Genomic DNA, 18,464 nt, shown 5'->3' with positions numbered 1-18,464 from the left:
TACGAGATGGATTTCATTTTCGTAGGCAAGATAAATTTGTATTCAGTGAAATTTTTTGTTGTTCAGCCATTTTCAGTCATGTCTGACCCCATTTGGGGTTTTCTTGGCCAAGATATTGAAATGGTTTGTCATTTTCTTCTCTTGATAATTTTACAGATGAGGTATTTGAGGCAGATAGGGTTAAATAACTTGCCCAGGGTCATAAAGCTAGTTAAGTGTCTGAGGTCAAATTTAAACTCAGGAAGACTAGTCTTCCTGATTCCAGGCCTGGACCTCTCTCCACTATGCCACCTAGCTGCCCCAGCCAAATTTTATCTACCGTTACACACAAATAATCTCATCCTAAACTCAAAAACACATTTGTTACCCTAGTTTACATTTACAGAATGTGGGGAAAAGAGAAGCATCCTTGATATCAATTGTATCCTGTTATAAAATGCTAAAACTAAGTATAAAAGTGCTTCTTAAGTAAAAATGATCTGGTCAGGAAGACCTGGGTTAAGTCCTGCTTCAGATACATACTGGCCATTTGACTATGAGCAAGTCACTTAATTTCTCCATGCTTCCAGGCAACACTAAGTTGCAGAGTAGCTGCTGATTGGCATTGGTAGAAAAATGTCCCTTACTGGGAGTTTCCTATATTGTGTACAGGTCTGAAAAATTTTTTTAAGGAGTTGATATAGCTAGATTAAAAAATCCAAATCATTAATATTTACTATTTTTTCAAGATTATAACTCCTTTGTGGTAAGCAAAATGGAAGTCGCCTAAAGCAAATAAGAGCAGACCCTATAGTAGGAAAAAAATAATTATAAAAAAATTTTATTTTTTCATATTGAAATCAGTGGTAGGTAATTTCCACAAATTCAGAAGACTAATAAAAAGAATGATTTGACTGCCCACTAAAGCAAATTATGACAATGAGATGATTTTGTTAACAAATTAAGAGTTACTAAGAAGTCAGTATTAAGTTGAAGGAAAAGTAAAAGCATGGCATTATTCCACTAAGAGCAAGAAAAAAAGCATTTATGTAACTAATCTGGATGAAGAAAAAGAGTGAGTGAACAGATGTCACAAACGTTTCTCATGACTATTTTTGAAAAGCATTTGCATATGGCATATATCTCACAAGGCACCCAATACAAAGCACTTAATATTGCTATCTGAAATGGAGCAGAATTTGGCATAGGCTCCTATTTAACTACCATCCAAGGAAGGTTGGTAACAATCATCAAAATGACTCCATTGTAAAGTTGTCTCACCTTTAATGCGGTCCAATGGAGGGAGGGAGGTGGTAGTATATAATAAAAGTGGAACAGAAAAAAGATGGAAAAAAATGGCAAAAGTATAAGAATAAGCACCAGTTAATAAGCATGGTGATTAATTTTTATAATTGTTCCAAAAATAGAGGCAATGAGATGATGAGGTGGATAAAGCATGGGAGTCAGGAAGATGTGAGCTCAAATCCTGCCTAACATTAGCTGAGTAATCTAAGGCAAGTCACTTAACCTCTCTCTGTCTCAGTTTCATCATAAACAGGGATAATAACAGTATTACTTCACAGGGTTGCTGCAAGGTAGAATGAGATAACACATACAAAATGCTTTGCAAACTTTAAATTTTTATACAGTATAAATACTAGCTATCAAATATACATTAAGTTCAAGAGAACATAGAAATACACACAGCAGAGAGCACTATAATTAATAATTTTCTAATCAATTCAACAAATACGCATCAAATGGTTACTTTATCAGTGTTCCTCATACTTAGTTATTAGACCCATATACTTGTGAAAAGCAAATGATCTACTCCCCTTCAAATTTTTTTATATTATGAACTTTAATACTAAGGTAATATCCATTTTGAATTTGTTGTGGAATGTGGCACCACTTTATTATACTGTGTTTGCTTTTGATTTTTAAATTATGTTTCATCCACTCCTCTCCTCTCCAAAATGTATGAAGTGCTGATAAAAGCTTACAACTTGTTTTCCATGTTTCATTTTCATTCCCTTTCCCAACATATATTGATAAGCAAAATTAAAATAACATTAAAAAAAGAATAACCAGAAGAAACAACTTAGAGAAGATACAGCTTTACCCTTAAATAAGACAAAAGGAAGGAAGGAAAGAAACAAGCATTTACTGTGGACTCACTATATGCCAGGCACTGTGCTAAGTGCTTTACAAATATTAACTCAATTTGATCTTCACAACAATCCTGGGAGGTAGATGCTATTATTATCATCTCCATCGGACTCTGTGGCAGAGGTTAAGTGACATCTCCAGGTCACACAAATAGCCACATTTAAACTCAGGTCTTTCTGACTACAAGCCCAGCAATCTATCCACTGGACTGCCTAGCTGCCTCAAGGAAAACATGTAATCCAACTAGAGGCCAACTCCTCTACTCTCATCCTTTCTTCCTCTCTATCTCTAACTTTTCTTTTTAAATCTTTCAATTTTGATGAAGTTTAGAAATATTTTATGTTTTTATACTTTGCTGCATTTTATAACTACCATTTCAAGCCACATATATGCTCAAATAATGCACAGAGCAAACACATTGTCCTCAACACTCTCCCCCCCATTTGGAGCCCTGCCACTGAATGCTTCATTTGGGCACCAGAAAATTAAGCTCACTGATGTAAATCACTGATTACTTTCACCAGACATCAAGCAGGGAACACTGGTTATTACTACTGCTTTATGGCAATAGATTAGCACAGCTTGTCTGTTTTTTAAAAGTACATAATAACTTCAATAATTTAGTTTCAAAGCTGTCCTCTCTCCAAACTCTGTTCCTTCTGCTCTCTTCTGTAGATCTCCGCCCCCCCCCAATGAGCTTCTTTCTTCTACCCCATAACCTCTGTAACAGGAGGAGGGCAGCAAACTCTATCACTGTCTCTAAACTGTTGGTCACTACACTGATCAGAGTTGTTAAGTATTAATTTTTTTTTTTTACTAAATAAAAATGTATTCTCTCTCCCTCACAACTCTTCTCATTGGAAAAAAAAAAAAGGAAAACAAAAACCTTGCAAAACATGCAGGGTTCTTCTTTTTTTTTGGTCTGTTGTGTCTGATTCTTTATGATCCCATTTCAGTTTCCTTGGCAAAGACACTGGAGTGGTTTGCCATTTTCTTCTCCAGCTCATTTTACATGTGAGGAAACTGAGGCAAACAGAGTTAAGTGACTTGTCCAGAGTCTCACAGCTAGTGTCTGAGGCTGTATCTGAGTTCAGGTCTTCCCAACCTGAGGGCCTGCACCCTATAAACATGCATTGTCAAACAAAATGAACTTTAGAATTGGCTATATCCAAAAAAAAAACCCACAATCTTCATTCTGAGTGCTTCAACTTTGTTAAAAGAGGTGGATAATATGTTTTATCACAGGTTCTCCAAAACTGTAGTCATTGGACTGATCAGAGTTTCTTTCAAAACTGTTTTTCTTTAAAACACTGGTGTTATATAAATTATCCTCTTGGTTCTACCCTCTTTACTCTGCATCATCAGTTTATACAAGTCTTCTCAGATTCCACTGATGCTACCCTTTTGTCAATTTTTATGGCAAAATAATATTCCATCACATTTATATACCCTATTTGTTCAGCCATGTCCCAACTGACAGTCATTCCCTTAATTTCTTAATCTTTGCCAGTAGAAAAAGAGATAATAGAAACACACACACACGTATGGATAGGTTCTTTTCTTCATTTTTTTGATAGCTTCAGGGTATAAGTCTAATCACTGGTCAAAAGACTATGGAAAGTTAAGTAGTCTTTCCAGAACCACTGGAGTAGTTCATAGCTCTATCAAAAAGTACATCAGTGAACCTGTCTTCCCACAGCCTTTGCAACAATGGTCAGTTTCCTTTGTTATCTTTGCTAATCTGATGTGCATGAAAAGGAACATGAGAGTTGGCATAATTTGCATTTCATTAATTATTATTATTTTGAAGGATTTTTAAAAATATGGTTGTTCATAGCTTGGATTTCTTCCTTTGTGAAATGCCTGTGAGATTCTTTGACCATTTATTTATTGAGGAATGATTTTTGTTCCACATTTAAATCAGTTCAAATATATAACAAGAATCTACATATCTTGGATATTAATTTTGTATCAGAGAAACTTGCTGCAAAGATTTTGTTCCCCTAAGCTATTTCCCTTTTAATTTTAACTGCACTGATACTGTGCTGAAACTTTCCAATCTTATGTAATCAGAATTGTCCATCTTGCCTCCCATGATTTTCTCATTCTTTATTTGTTCAAGAATTCCTTCCCTAGAATGGTTGAACAAGTTGTGTTTTATGAATGTAATAGAATACTATTGTTCCACAAGAAACGATGAGCAGGCAGATTTCAGAAAAAAACCTGGAAACACTGATGCTGAGTGAAATGAGCAGAACCAGGAGAACATTATACACAGTAATAGCAACACTGTTCATGATCAACTTTGAGAGACTTAGCTCTTCTCAGCAATTCAACGATCTAAGACAATCCCAAAAGATTCATGATGGAAAATACTATCCACATCCAGAGAAAGAACTATGAAGTGTGAATGTAGATCAAAGCATACTACTTTCTCTTTCTCTGTTTTTCCCTTTTGTTCTGATTCTTCTTTCACAAAATGACTAATGTGGAAATATGTTTAACATGATTGTGCATGTATAGTCTATATCAGATTGTATGCTGTCTTGGGGAGGGGGAAAATTGAGAACTCAAAATCTTATAAAAGTGAATTTGAAAACTAAAAATGAATTAAAAAAAAAGAATTCCTCCTCTAGCTATACTTGTGAAAGCTATCTCCTTCCCTGTCCCTCTATATATGTGACCATATGGTCATGTATTCATTTAGAGCTTATTGTGCTATATGTAAGATATTGATCCAAATCTAATTTCTATCTGGATTACTTTCCGGTTTTTATAGAACAGTGAATTCTTACCCAAGAACTGGGATTTGGAGCTTTATCAGACATTACGTTAAGTACCTTCATTTGCTTCTGTATGCTGTTTCACAGATGGGCTGCTAGGTGGATAGAGCACTGGGTCTGAATTTGGGAAGACGCATCTTCCTGAGTTCAAATCTTGCCTCAGACACTTACTAGCTATGCGACTCTGAGTAAGTCACAACTCTGTTTGCCTCAGTTTCTTCATCTGTACAATGAGCTGGAGAAGAAAATGGCAAACCACTCCAGTATCTTTGCCAATAAAACTCCGAATGGGGTCATGAAGAGTAGGACAAGACTGAACAACAAAAGCTGTTCCACAGATCAACCTTTCTATTCTTTAAACCAGTACCAAATTGTCTTAATGATACTCTTATTTATTTAAAGTTTTCTTTCAGGTTCAGGAAGCTTGTTTTGCTTGTGAATTTCCTTTTTCTTTATTATCCTAAGTGCTTTCCACCCTCCAAAATTCTCCCCTGGTTCCCTGCAGAGTCTCATATATTTTTATAATAAACTGTTAAATCCTCTTTTGTCTATTTCATGTAAGAGTGAGGCTTATTTTTTTTAATAACAAATTTATTTATTTACTTTTAGTTTTCAACATTCACTTCCCTAAGATTTTGAATTCCAAATTTTCTCCCCATCTCTCCCATTCCCCCACCCCAAGACAGTGAGTGAGGCTTATTTAATGACTACTCCTCTCACTTCATAGTGTTTAGTGTCTTTTTCTATTATTCATACCTCCAGACTTGGTTCCTGAGTTGGGACTTTGGGTTAGGGTTAAGTGCTGCCCCCCCCCTTTTTTTTTTAACTCTTTCTTGGATGGCGTAGTCAGGCCCCGTTGAGTCTTAACTTCAGTTTCCTGTGCTCTTGCTGTTGGCTTTACATCCCATAGGCTATCCATTCGAGGTTTAGAATGCTCACAGGCTATCTCTGGATGAGGTACTGGCACAGTCCTCCATCTTCCCTGGGCCTTTCCTGGTCAGGGCATTACCCTAATCTTCTAGTTTGTTCATCTGAATTCATGCCAACTTTCTTGGCCAGATCTCTCTTTTAAGTGCTGTAGCTTCTAGCCTTTTTTTGTTTTGTTTTGTGGGAGGCAATAGTGTGTCAGCCAAACCTCAATGGGGAAGGGGGAAGAAGAAAGAAGATGATGAACCACTCTAGAAAGAGTGGCTAAGAGAAGAGATCAGAGCAGGCAATGTCATGGACTCCAAAAGAGAAAGGAATATCCAGTGGTCAGCAGCATCAGATGAAACAGAAACACCAAGAATGATAACTGAGAAAAATTGAGGAATTAAGTAATTAAGAGGCCACTGTTATTTTTTTCTTTTCTTCTGTGTATAACAATATTCTAATGTTTGATGATATTTGTCAAGTACAGAACAACAAAATTTGGTGACCTCTGAGAGACCAATTTCAGTAAAGCGGTAAGATCATAAAACAGAATGTAAGGGGTGGAGAAAAATGGAGGAAGCAAGCAGAGACGAAGCTCATACATCACAGATTTAGATGAAGAGTAGGAAGGGATTTTAGAGGTCATTGCGACCAATCCCATGATTTTACAGATAAGCAAACTGAGGCCCAGAGAGGTATGTGGTTTGCCCAGGGACAGATATAGCTACTTAGTGTCTCAGATGGAATTAGAACACAGTTCTTCCAGACTTGAAGTCCAGCACTCTATCCACTATCCCCACACCACCATTCTACACTTTCTGGGAAAAAATTTAGAAAGGAAGTTGAGGAGAAACAGAAGATAACATGAGGGGATGGAAGGGTCAGGGGAATGTTGATAAGGACAAAGAATGTCTGTGACAAAGAATTCTACTGACCTGATAAAACACTTTGAACCTGAAAAAATCATGTGCACATCCCATTTCAAAAATCTCTAGTTAACATGCTGAATTTGTAACCATTCTTTAAAACTCAACTCAAATGCCACTTCCTCTATGAAACATTTTCTGATCCCCCAGGCTGATAATAACTTTACCCTCAGACTTCATCGAACACTTTGTTTTGTAACTCTCTAGTGAATTTTCTCATGTAATTGTATGTATAAGAGCTATCTGTATTTGCAACTTATTCCTCTATTAGACTGAGGATCCTTTTCAGTAGGGATCGTATCTTATCTATACCTTGCATCTAACACAGAGTATGCAATAAGTGTTTGTGGTCTTATACAGTATATGTACCTCTGAAAAGTCACTTTGCTGAACAGAACAAATTTGTTTAAAACTGCACATATGTTCTGGGGAAAAAATACAGCCAAGTAAACAGGTTCATTCTAAGAGTGTGGCACATATCACCATGGGACAAGTTTAAATTAGTTGCTTCCAATTTCAGAGTTATTTTGAAAGTGTGTCAAATACAAAGCTATACTCTATAGAACTGAGGTCCTATAGTGCTCCTTCCATCTTTCAAAATGCTACCCATTTTTCACCATCTCTTAACTTTCCCTTTTTTACTTTTGGTTCTAGCTGAAGGTTATCCTAACAGAATGATGTACAGTTTCTAGGAGTTCTGGTTCAAAGTCTTCTATAGATAGAATTACTTGACAATAAGAAACCTCTTATGGTATCCTAAGGACTGGTAGACTACTAAAATACAAATGAAGTTACAGTCAGAGGCTACACTGGCTTTCTACAGTTGTTTCTTATCTTCCAAGATATTGGCTCCCAAGCCAGTTAGCAAGAACAGAATAGAGTACCACAAGAGCATCTTTCTAATATATGTATATCAAGCTATCTAAAGCTGGTGCCAAGATTACAGCAATGCTGCAAGGGACTTGAATCTAGGTCTTCCTAACTCTGAGGTCAGTCCTCTATCCTCTATATATAATTTTGCCTTGTTTTGTTTAAATGATTTTAACATAATGATCCTAGAACTGCAGTAACAAAACAGTGTTAGGATACAGCCAAAGCTCAAGGTTAATGCCAAAGAAGTTTTCTCTCACGATGTTTCAGAGTGAATGAATCTACACTCATGGAATTCTAGTTTTAATTTTTGGAGAGGGTGGAGGGGCATTAAAAAGCTTCGGGACTAACAATAATAGCTGAAATGTAAATGGTGCTTTAAGGCTTGCATATAACTTTATATACAATATTTAATTTAATATTCATAATGACTCTTTAAGAAAGGTACTACAGAAAAGGAAACAGGGTGAAAGACTGATTTTCTCATGATCACCTAGCTAATAAGTGTTAGAAGCAGGTCACGAGCCCAAGATTCCCCTGACTAGGGGTCTAGTCTGACTCATTATACTATGATGCCTCTCAAAAAAACATAGGGGCAGATGGCAAGTATCGTTCTATACTAACAAAAATCTTAAATTGTCCATACTTTTTGACCCAAAGATCCCACTGCTAAGCATATATATGTCAAGAAGATCAATGAGAAACAGAAAAATCCCACACATGCCACAATATTTATAGCAGCACTTGGGGAACAGCAAAGAACCGGAAACACAGTAGATATCCATTGACTGGAAAATGTTAAATAATCTGTGGTATGTGAATATAATGGAGTATTATTGTGCTATAAGAAATAATGAATATCAAGAATTCAAAGAAGCATATGAACTATATAAAGTGAAATTCAAAAAACCAGAAAAACAAGATATACAAGGACAATATAAATGGAAAGAACAAAACCAAAAAAGAACGCTGTGTAATTATATAGGCCAAGCGTGGCCCAGAAGGAATGATACAAGAATGTATCTCTCTCCCTTAGCTGGAGAGACTATATGCTGGCAATGTTTAACAACTGGCTCTCCAGGAAAAAAAAAGTGTACAATATACTTTAAAATCTTCTCCATCACTTTAAGTCTAGACAATCAACAAAACAAAAATCAAGCCCTAATTTGTAACATTTGCTAATTTCTAAGGTATAAATGCTCTTAATGAAAATTTAACAATCAGCTGGCTGGCAGGAACTGGCTTCAGAATACTGTGGGTTCATTTCAGAATACTACATAGGTTAGTGTCGTTGCTCTGTTAAGTTTTGCTGAACTAACTTTTTTTCTTCTTTGTTATAAAGTATGTCTCCTTGGGTGAGAGAGGCATACATTTGGAAATTAAGATGGCATGAAAACAATGGAAAATAATATATATGCTTTTAAAATAAAAGATTTTCTTCAAAATCTCACTTCTAATTCCATCTCTGATACTAATTCATTGCGTAACTTTACGCAAAGATCTTCCTTTTAAGGGAGAGTTTCCATGCCTGTAAAAATGAAGCCACAGGTGAATTAGATGATCTTTAAGGGCCCCTTTCAGTTCTAAAATTCCACCCTTATCAACGATAAGGGAGGATTGTGGATGCTGTTTAAGTATCTTACAGGTAACATCAATGTACTTATTTAAACTGTCACAAATGTCTTGATCTTGAGGATTGATAATTTTGAAAGCAGGTAGCTTTTATTACATATTTCTCCACAATGTAGCATCATTCTTATTTTAATATTAACGGCTTGCATTTATACAGTGTTTTAAGGTTTCCAAACACTCTTCAAATTTCATCTTACTTTATACTTACAACAACCTTGGAAGGTAAGTAGTATGGATGTCAAAATGAATAGAGATTTGGAGCTGAAGCCATGAAGACCTGAGTTCAAATTTGGCTTTAGACACTTAACTAGCTCTATGAGGCTGGGCAAATCACTTTACCTCTTTTGGCCTCAGTTTCCTCATCTGTAAAATGAGGAAGAAAATTGCATTTATCTCTCAAGACTGTTGTGAGAATAAAATGAAATAGTAATTGTTAGATACTTTTAAAAACACTACGTAAACAACAGCTCTAATTATTATCATTATCATCACCCCTAATTTTACAGATGAGAAAACTGTGGCAAACAGAGGTTAAGAGGTCTTGCTTAGAACTACATAGCTAGTAAGTGTTTGAGTCTGGATTTCAACTCAGGTCTTTCTGACTCCAGATCAATTGAGCCCCTTATCTAATGTGAAACCTAGCTGCCTCTACCCTTAATTTTTCCATGAAATGGCAACCTAACACCCAACAGAGTGTCTTACCAGAGTAAGAACTAACGGAACTGGCTTTACCCACATAAACGCTTTAAACTAGTAGTCTGTGTTTTGGATTAGGTTCTTTACTTGAGAATCTTAAATTATTTTAACTGAATGGGTGGTTTCATCTCTAAACCCACTTCTATGCCAATGACTCTAACCTTTTCCCCAAATTCCAATGCTTACAGGAAATATGTTTCCCAATACTAGTATTCCATGATTGGGAGTATTTAATAACTATAACTGTACCATGTGTGGTCAGCCTTCTTATACTAAGTTATAGTTGGAAGTGATGATCTTTAAAGTACTTTTTTGGTTCTAAAATTACCTTCCAGGCAATACCAGTGTACTTGTTTAAACTCTTTCACAAATGCCTTAATTTTGAAGATTGAAAACTTTGAAGGATAAGAAGTAATAAAACAATGAGACCAACTTTACAAGTCATAAACAATATGTCTTATCACTTTATCTTGAATTCTCTAGACAAAATATTAAGAGGTTAGTCATTAAAATTGAACTTATATAATTCAAGTCCAAATCTTAAGAAAGTCCCAGCCTCTCTGAACCTCAATTTTTTCACTTTTCAAAATGGGGACAATAGTTTTTGCAAAAGGTTGTTATCACAAAAGAGCTTCAGGAACCATGAAAGTGTCGTGTAAATGCCAATTATAATAACTGACATAGAGAGCTTTTAAGATTTAGGCATTTCATTTGAGCCTCACAACAACCCTATGTGTAGGTATTATAGTATTACTCCAGTTTTACACATGAGGAAACCAAAGCTCAGGGAGATCAAGTGACTTGCCTAAGGTCACACAGCTAGTAATTATCACAGTTATGCAGCAGCTGGTAGAGTAGAACTTGTGTGGGGTTTGGCTCCAGGAGAGATCTGAGTCTAGTAGCTGTTTACAAAGCTTGCTAGCTAAATAATAATGGAGAAGTCACTTAGCCTCTTAGAGACTCAGTTTCAGTCTGCATAATGAGAATTACAATACTATTATTACCAAACTCACAGTATTGTTTTGAGGACTGAATGATATCGTCTTAGCAAATCTTAAAATCGCATATACGAGCATAAACTTCATATGATTACCCCAGGAACAGTAATACTGCCACCATTCTTACTATTCCTACACCACATGTTACCCCATTTAAAGTCCTCCAATATCACAGTACCATGCAGAGTACCCTAGACTGGGGAAGACTATGCCAAAGTCTGATAAGTTCTACAAGAGTAGAAGCCAGACTTCCAGTAGAGATCCCTACCAAAAGACTCCAAGCCTATCTAAGGATTAGCCTAGCTAACTTTGGAGAGGTCATTATCATTGAGCAAGCTGGCTGTTAAGTAAATTTTTTTTCAGCACCAGCAATTCATAAAGAATTCCTATTAATGAGTAAGGAGGTTGTAATATTCATTAGCGGAGGGAATTACCATATTCATAAAAACATGTATCCTGGATAAAATCACAGATCCTTGCAATTTTAAATGTTATTTTATCCAGTCATATCCTAGTCACAAAAACTATGAACTTTAAAAAAAAAGCATTTGGAAGCCTCTTAAAGTAACATGTCAAATCTAGCATACACTTTTTTTTAAAGCAAACTGGTATGTAATAGATGTGCAGTTTCATATATAATTCTCCTATTCTTTTCTACTTTGTATATTGAGATGTGTTTGTTCTGGTATTTGTTAAATTCAGAAAAATAAACATTTTAAAAAGGTATTTATGTTTTAAGTTAATTTTAAAAATAACACTGTCTCTGTCTCTTTTTACATTATTAAAACATTACAATTTATACTGTCTGACAACATACAAATCAAATGGAAAATACCTACCTGACTGCAATTAAAAGTTTTCTGAGCTGTCATTGAGATATTACATATCTTTTTGTAAATTAATCACTTTGATTTTTAAGCAGACTTAAAGCTAGTACGTGAAACCTAAGGTGGCATTTCTTATACATGGGCAACAAAGTATCATTTACTTGGTCATTCATCTGGGGGTGGGTATTTTGAACAGAAAATATCAAAGAAGTTCTCTGATGCCACACTGTGAAAGGGAGCTGACCCTGGATTTTCAAAGGCTATATAGTTAGTTATAGTTACCATTACCAAGCTAGAAAAGCTTCAAGTACAGGCCTGGGGATGGCTTCATTTCTGTTATCTGAGGGACAGGAGATGTTTGTCACCAGAAATTTAGCAACCTACCAGAAGATGTTTTGCACCACCACTGCTGTGGCCCACTGTTCCCCCCTACCCCTCCCATCCCGGGTAATATATGAATGTTGCCTACTAAGGCACTCAGAGGCTGTGATCCATGGCAGTAAAAGAAGCATCCATATCACTGAAATTATGGACCTTGGAAATGTTAAAAAGATAAGATAGTTCACATTTAGATAGCACTTTAAAAGTTTACAAAATGCTTCTCTTTGAATTAAAGCATAAAAGACCTGATGGAAATCTGTCAAGATAAAATGTTCCAATTTTCTAACAGCTTGGAAATCTCTTCTTATAAGGTGAATTTATTGAGGGGAAAAAAAAAGTTCTTCCTCTGCTACAGATGTGCTACTATGTGGGACTAAGCACCCCAACTCTGAGGGGTAAAAAATGGGAAGGACAATGTTGACCTATCTTAGTAGTACCATGAGAAATAAACATGTTTAAAGAAATTCCCAAATAAAATCTAACCGGGTCACCTAAAACTAAATAGAACCACCCTTTGTGATACAGATCAACACTGAGATAGTTGATTCTGAATACATATGAAGAAACAAAAAAAATATAAGATTGTCAGCTTGTTGCAATGAGAGGATACCACTACAACTAGTCCAATGATTAGCAGCCACCACTTAGAGGATCTAAGCTAGTACTGATGATGCATAGCCCTGTACTGAAACTAACAGTAGGGGCAGCTAGGTGGCGCAGTGGATAGAGCACAGGCCCTGGATTCAGGAGGACCTCAGTTCAAATCTGATCTCAGACACATAACACTTATGTGTGACCTTGGGCAAGTCACTTACCCATTGCCTAGCAACAACAAAAAACAAACAAACAAAAAGAAACTAATAGTAGAAGCTTCAGCCTCATAATATATATATTTCTTCCCTTTGCACTGGCTGACCCCCATTAACAGTAATTCCCTCCTCACCTCCACCTCAAAAAACCCCTCACATCTTCAAGATGCAGAGACTGTTTCTTTTTCTTTTTAGTTGTTTTATCCCCATCACTAAACACAAGGCCTAGCAGATAGAAAATATCTTAATAAATGCTTGTTGATTTGATCGAATGCTAACAGTTTGGTAACAACTCTGAATTGAAGTCTTAAAACTACATTCTACTGTATGTTTTGATTATTAGAATGATTCTGAGTAACTAAGAATGACAAATATAATTTTGTTAAAATTTTATTACATGACTACTTTAAAAAAATAATTTTCTTATCTATACTTTGGAACTATTTTCAAATATATGAATGGGTAACATATAAAAAAGGATTAGATTTATTCTCTGGACAGCAAAGGTTTATGTGGGACTGTTTTCAGGAAAAATTTACTAGCATCTGGCTCTAAAGGGTAGAATGGGCTAACCTCAGAGATGATAGGTTTCTCTTCTCTGGAGGTCTTCAAGCAAATGTTGAATAATCTCTTATTTGGTGGGGTGGAGAAGGGATTCATGTTCTGCTAGTAACTGAACTGTATGACCTGAGGTCCCTTCCAAACTCTGAAATAGGTGGAATTTCCAAATTTCAAGTGTTATCAAACTAGGCATACATTAAAATCTGATGTATTAAAACTGGAACACAAAAAGGGCATTAGATTTAAAATATGTAGATATCTATTGGGTTGTTTTTTTTTTTTTTGCTAAATAGGATTAGATTTCTATATTACTCCATGGAATAGCTGCAACAAGTTAATAATTTTTTGCAAAGCTGATAAAACTTGTTTCTTTTCATAAAGGCAAAAAACCTCTGATATATTTTTGAGAAATCATTTTCTTTACTTAAGAAAAAGCATATATAGTGATATGAAATGGATGAATTTCTATTATGACGTTCATATGCAGAACGTAAATACACTAACAACATAATTTTAAACTGTAGTCTGTTACCTTTTCTTTTTTTGGCAATGGGGGTTCAGTGACTTGCCCAGGGTTACACAGCTAATAAGTGTTATGTGTCTGAGGCTCAAATTTGAACTCAGGTCCTCCTGAATCCAAGGCAGGTGCTCTATTTATCCACTGCACTACCTAGCTGTCCCTAAACTGTGGAACAACAGTAAGGATTGAATTGTTTACTCAGTTAAGATACAAAGAACAAATTATGTGTGGGTAGGAATGTAAGTACATAAAGTTGCTAACAAAGCAACATAAAACATATCTTTACTTTAGACAGAGCACAGAACCTTATCTTAGACCGCTTAGAAGTCAACTGAAGGAGAATGCTGATTCAGTGAAAACGTGGGTTGTGACAGAATGCAATTTTGGCATAAAGCAAAAAAGTAATGTTTAAGCTTTAACCAAGTACATTCTCACTGGTCATCTTTTGTGAGTAACGAGAATGGAGAAAAGATGAAGAAGTTGCTGATTATGAAGACTGGGAAATCTGCAATTTACACTGTTTCCTTTTTTATCCCTCAAGGCCTATTAGAATGTGGACACAGTATTTTTCAAAAGCTGCTAAAGTCAGAGTAATATTCTAATTTGGAATTATTTTTCAATTGATCTTTCTGAATTATGTGTTTATGATAATCTTTTTGTAATTGCCAAAAAAAGTGTAGGAAAGTAGATGATGGAAATTGCATAAATATAAATCTGTAAATATATTAAAATTCCAAGCACTGAAAGAGCAAAAACAAGATGAATTTGTGTAAGGTCAGTAGTACCTCCAAAGAAGCAATAAATACACCACATGTAAACCAAAAGAGTTTCAAGCATTCTGTCAGAAACTCCACTCAAGGTAGTTAAATATTATTTTCCTGGGGACTCTTGAAAAAGCTAATTGTTTTAACGATGCAATGTTTTAAATTAGACAAGGATACTTTTCTATTTCAAGTGCTACTTCTGTTTTTGGAAGAAATTCATTTTTTAAAGAGAATGGCTTTAGAACACAAGTACAAGACCACTAAAACTAACTAATGGAGTAAACAGTAAAACTGTCGTAAAAAGTATCCTGCCACACTATGAACTTGGTTATAACATGCAGCCCGGATCAAACTGTGCCCCTTATACACCATGACATATAATGCATCTCTTTCACTATAACAAACTCTGACAGATATTATCCTTGTTTCTCAACAGTGTCATAGGGAGGTATTCTGAAAAGGGACTGGCTAATACTAATATTTTTACTCTTTGATCAGGGTGAAATAGAAAGTGTTAACTAAAGGGTATTTTCTGAACTTTGAAACTTTGGCTTCTACAACTCCAAGCACAGGTTCAATTAAAAGCTAACTACAACAAATAAATTGGCAAAAACAAATTATACTTTTACCTTTCCTCACACTCAATTATCCCCCCTCTTCCTTCAAGGTTTGAGAGAATCTTAAGAGAGAAAACAGAGATCACCACCTGTTCCCTAGGAAGACATCATGCTATTCTTTTTAGTTTGCAATATTGTCACTTCTGAGCAGTATGAGAGTCTCTAAGCCAAAAGGCCTGAACAGATTTATTCTCTTCATCTCTTTCTTTCAGTCTAAGGGGCAAAAACATGTGAAAGGAAACAAAAACCAGACATCCTGTGGCAATTGCTGAACCCTACCAGTAGGACAAGTCTCATATATATCCCATCTCAGAACTTCCCCCTTTTAGTCACAAGGCTTCACAAAGATCCACATTATCAGTACACTGTCTATTCAGGTCTGGTTTTCCAACATTCATCTTAAACTCAACTCTCTTTCAATTTGTTTCCAAGACACAGAAATGGACTCCAAAAGCTAGCTGAACTCCAGCCTAGTTCAGAGTGGTTCGTTTAAATACATACCCTAAATGGGTCACCGCATAAGCTTTTGGAACTATTCTGGTTTAGCAGGTAAATATTACTTTTCAAACAAGTTGCAGCTTCGTGTGTTATTTATAGTCTTTTTAGACCCTTTAACCTATAAGGTACACACTAAATCTTGGCATACTGTTCACATTTTCTTAAAATTTCACGACGTTGAAACATTTCTAATTGACTATACAAAATACACTCTTTTCTAAACAAGAACGACATAAGGAATTATGGCTAATATTAAGGCTATGAAAATAAAGAGGTCAAATTTATTGAGAGGGTAATTTTTTTTAAAAAAACGTCCTAGCTTTTGTTTTGCGATGTCTGAGGGCAGTATCGCAGAATTTTTCAGTCTGGAAAAGGCCTGGGAGATCATCTTTGACTGCTCTTGGTGACTCTCTTACACGGAGTGCCTCGAAGCCCTCCCCCAACGCTGACCCCCGGTCATTTTACAGTTTCAAAGAGCAGCTTTTGTGCCTAGGCCTCCCCGGGCCTAGGGGACAGAGGGAGCTCAAAGGCAACTCTTGCGCCCGCCGCTTTCGCGGACTCAGACCTGCGCGTGTAAGTCCCGAGTCGGCGTCACATTGTGTGGGTGAGGCCGCCGGTGAGGAGGCCTCCGCGCAAGCAAAACCCCCCAGAAGCCCGGGCAGCGGCGGCGGCGGGCGGGGAGGTAAGGCAGACCGGGGTGCCGAGTCCTCCCGCCCTTCCGCCAGAACGCCGATCCCGGCCCGCCCGCGGTCCGTCGGCCCCAGCCGTACCTTTGGCGAGGGCCACGGTGGAGTTCTCCGTGTCGATGGTGTAGAGGATGCCCTCGTAGCGGATCTCCGCCTTGGAGATGAGGCTGATCTTGCTGCCGATGTAGGGGGTCCCTCCGCTCATGGCGTCGCCCCGGCCCCCGCCGCCCCCGGAGCCCGGGCAGGATCCTTAGAGAGGCCGATCCGCTGCCGCTGCCGCCGCTCCCGCTCCCACCCCCAGCTCCGTCCCACGACGAGCTGGCCCGCCTGGCCTCGGCCCCGGCCCGCTCCGCCGACTACTGCAGCCGCCTCTCTCCCAACATGGCCGCCCTCCGCTCCGCTCCGCTCGCCGCGCTCCGCTCGCTTGCTCGCTCCCCCGCCCCCCTCAACCAGCCAAGTAGCCTTCCCTTCCCCCTCCTACAAACCGCGGCGGCGGCGGCGGCGGCGGCGCGGCGGCGGCGACGGCGGCGGCAGCCGAGGGGTATGCCGGGAGGAAGTGATCCCGTTTTGTCTCGCGAGGTCTCCTCGGGTCGGGTTCTTCTGCGTGGTGTCGTACCTGCCGGTTAGTGAAAGAGAAGCTGGCTTGCCTCGGGTTCGTGATTCGGCCGCGGGAAGCTCAAGCGCGTTCGTAGCTCCGGGCCCCGGAAATGCGTTACGGTGAATGAAGCCCAAGGAGCCCGTCACTGTGCGGCTTTTCATCTTAACGCTGGGCAACCTGCGGTCCAGCGAGCACATTTCCGGGGGTGCCGGGTCGTCTGAAGCCCTTGGCACAGACCCCCGTTTGCCTGGGAGCTTCTCGGAGACCCTTTTCCAGGAATATAGAAGGAAGCTATTCTTGAACATTTGGGCGCCTTAACCAGGGGAGACTAGAACATTTCGCTCCATGCTTGCCAACCTGCCATTCCCCTTTTTATGCGTTATTCCCCTTCCCGCACTCGACGTACGGCCCAGCCATGCTGGTTTTCTTGCTGTTCTTCACGTTCGTCATCTCTTCTCCTTTTCTTTGCACTAGCAGTTACCCATACCTAGAATGTACTTTTTCCTAACGTGCTTCTCGTAGAAACCCTTGTTTTCTCTGAAAAGGCTCAAATAGAACCTTCTACATGAAGCCTTGTCTGATGTCTCCCAGCTCCCAGTGCCTTCCCTGAAAAAAAATTACTTTGCTTTTTGGTATATATCTGTATATGTGTGTTGTGCCCTCTTCCCCCCAGTAGAATGGAAAACTTGTGTTCAAGTACCTCTTTGATTGAGCGACCTGATTAGTAGGATTTAGAATTGGAGGAAACCTCCATTTTAGGGATGAAGAAACTAACAGGCCTGAGAGAAGAAATAGTTTGACTGTGTTCATACCGACGTCTTAATTCTGGTATTCATCAAATGCCTACGAAGTGCAGTCGTTCTGCTGGGAGGGCCAGTCTGGTATTACCCTCCAGAAGTTTTTATCCTTTTAGGGAGAAAAAAATCTGTAATCCTTTAAGTAAAAACATGATTATTTGGGGAAGGTTGGGGGCACTAAAAACTAGAGGGCTCAGGAAGGTTCTCCATAGGTGATAGAACCCAGGTTGAAGCTTGAAGAAAGCTAAAGATTATAAGAGGTTGAGGTGAGCGAATGTACTACAAAACATGAGAGTGGGGAGACAGTCATTGCAAAGGCACAGACGCTACCAAGTGGGAGGAGCATCAAGTTGATCAATTTGCCGGAAATATTATGATTTGAAGGGAAGTAGTATGAAATAAATCCAGAAAGGTAGTCTGGAGCCGAATTATGCAGGACTT

General features: G+C 38.0%; 1 protein-coding gene across 3 annotated transcripts in view; it reads right to left on the bottom strand.

Moving 5' to 3' along the window:
* Positions 1 to 16,935, bottom strand: part of LSM14A (LSM14A mRNA processing body assembly factor) — a 61,765-nt gene extending 44,830 nt beyond the window's left edge. For all 3 annotated transcript variants that reach the window (XM_020985018.2, XM_020985017.2, XM_020985019.2), the window contains exon 1: positions 16,713 to 16,935. In XM_020985018.2, coding sequence (XP_020840677.1) covers positions 16,713 to 16,833 — 121 coding nt within the window. In that variant the 5' untranslated portion in view covers positions 16,834 to 16,935. The remainder of the gene's footprint in view (positions 1 to 16,712) is intronic.
* Between the last annotated feature and the right edge of the window lie 1,529 nt (positions 16,936 to 18,464).

The sequence above is a fragment of the Phascolarctos cinereus genome, unplaced genomic scaffold, assembly GCF_003287225.1.
Source record: "Phascolarctos cinereus isolate Bilbo 61053 unplaced genomic scaffold, phaCin_HiC Scaffold_2;HRSCAF=192, whole genome shotgun sequence".
NCBI classification, from domain to species: domain Eukaryota; kingdom Metazoa; phylum Chordata; class Mammalia; order Diprotodontia; family Phascolarctidae; genus Phascolarctos; species Phascolarctos cinereus.
Note: the sequence above shows the minus strand (reverse complement) of the source record. Positions and strands in the feature narration are given on the sequence as shown.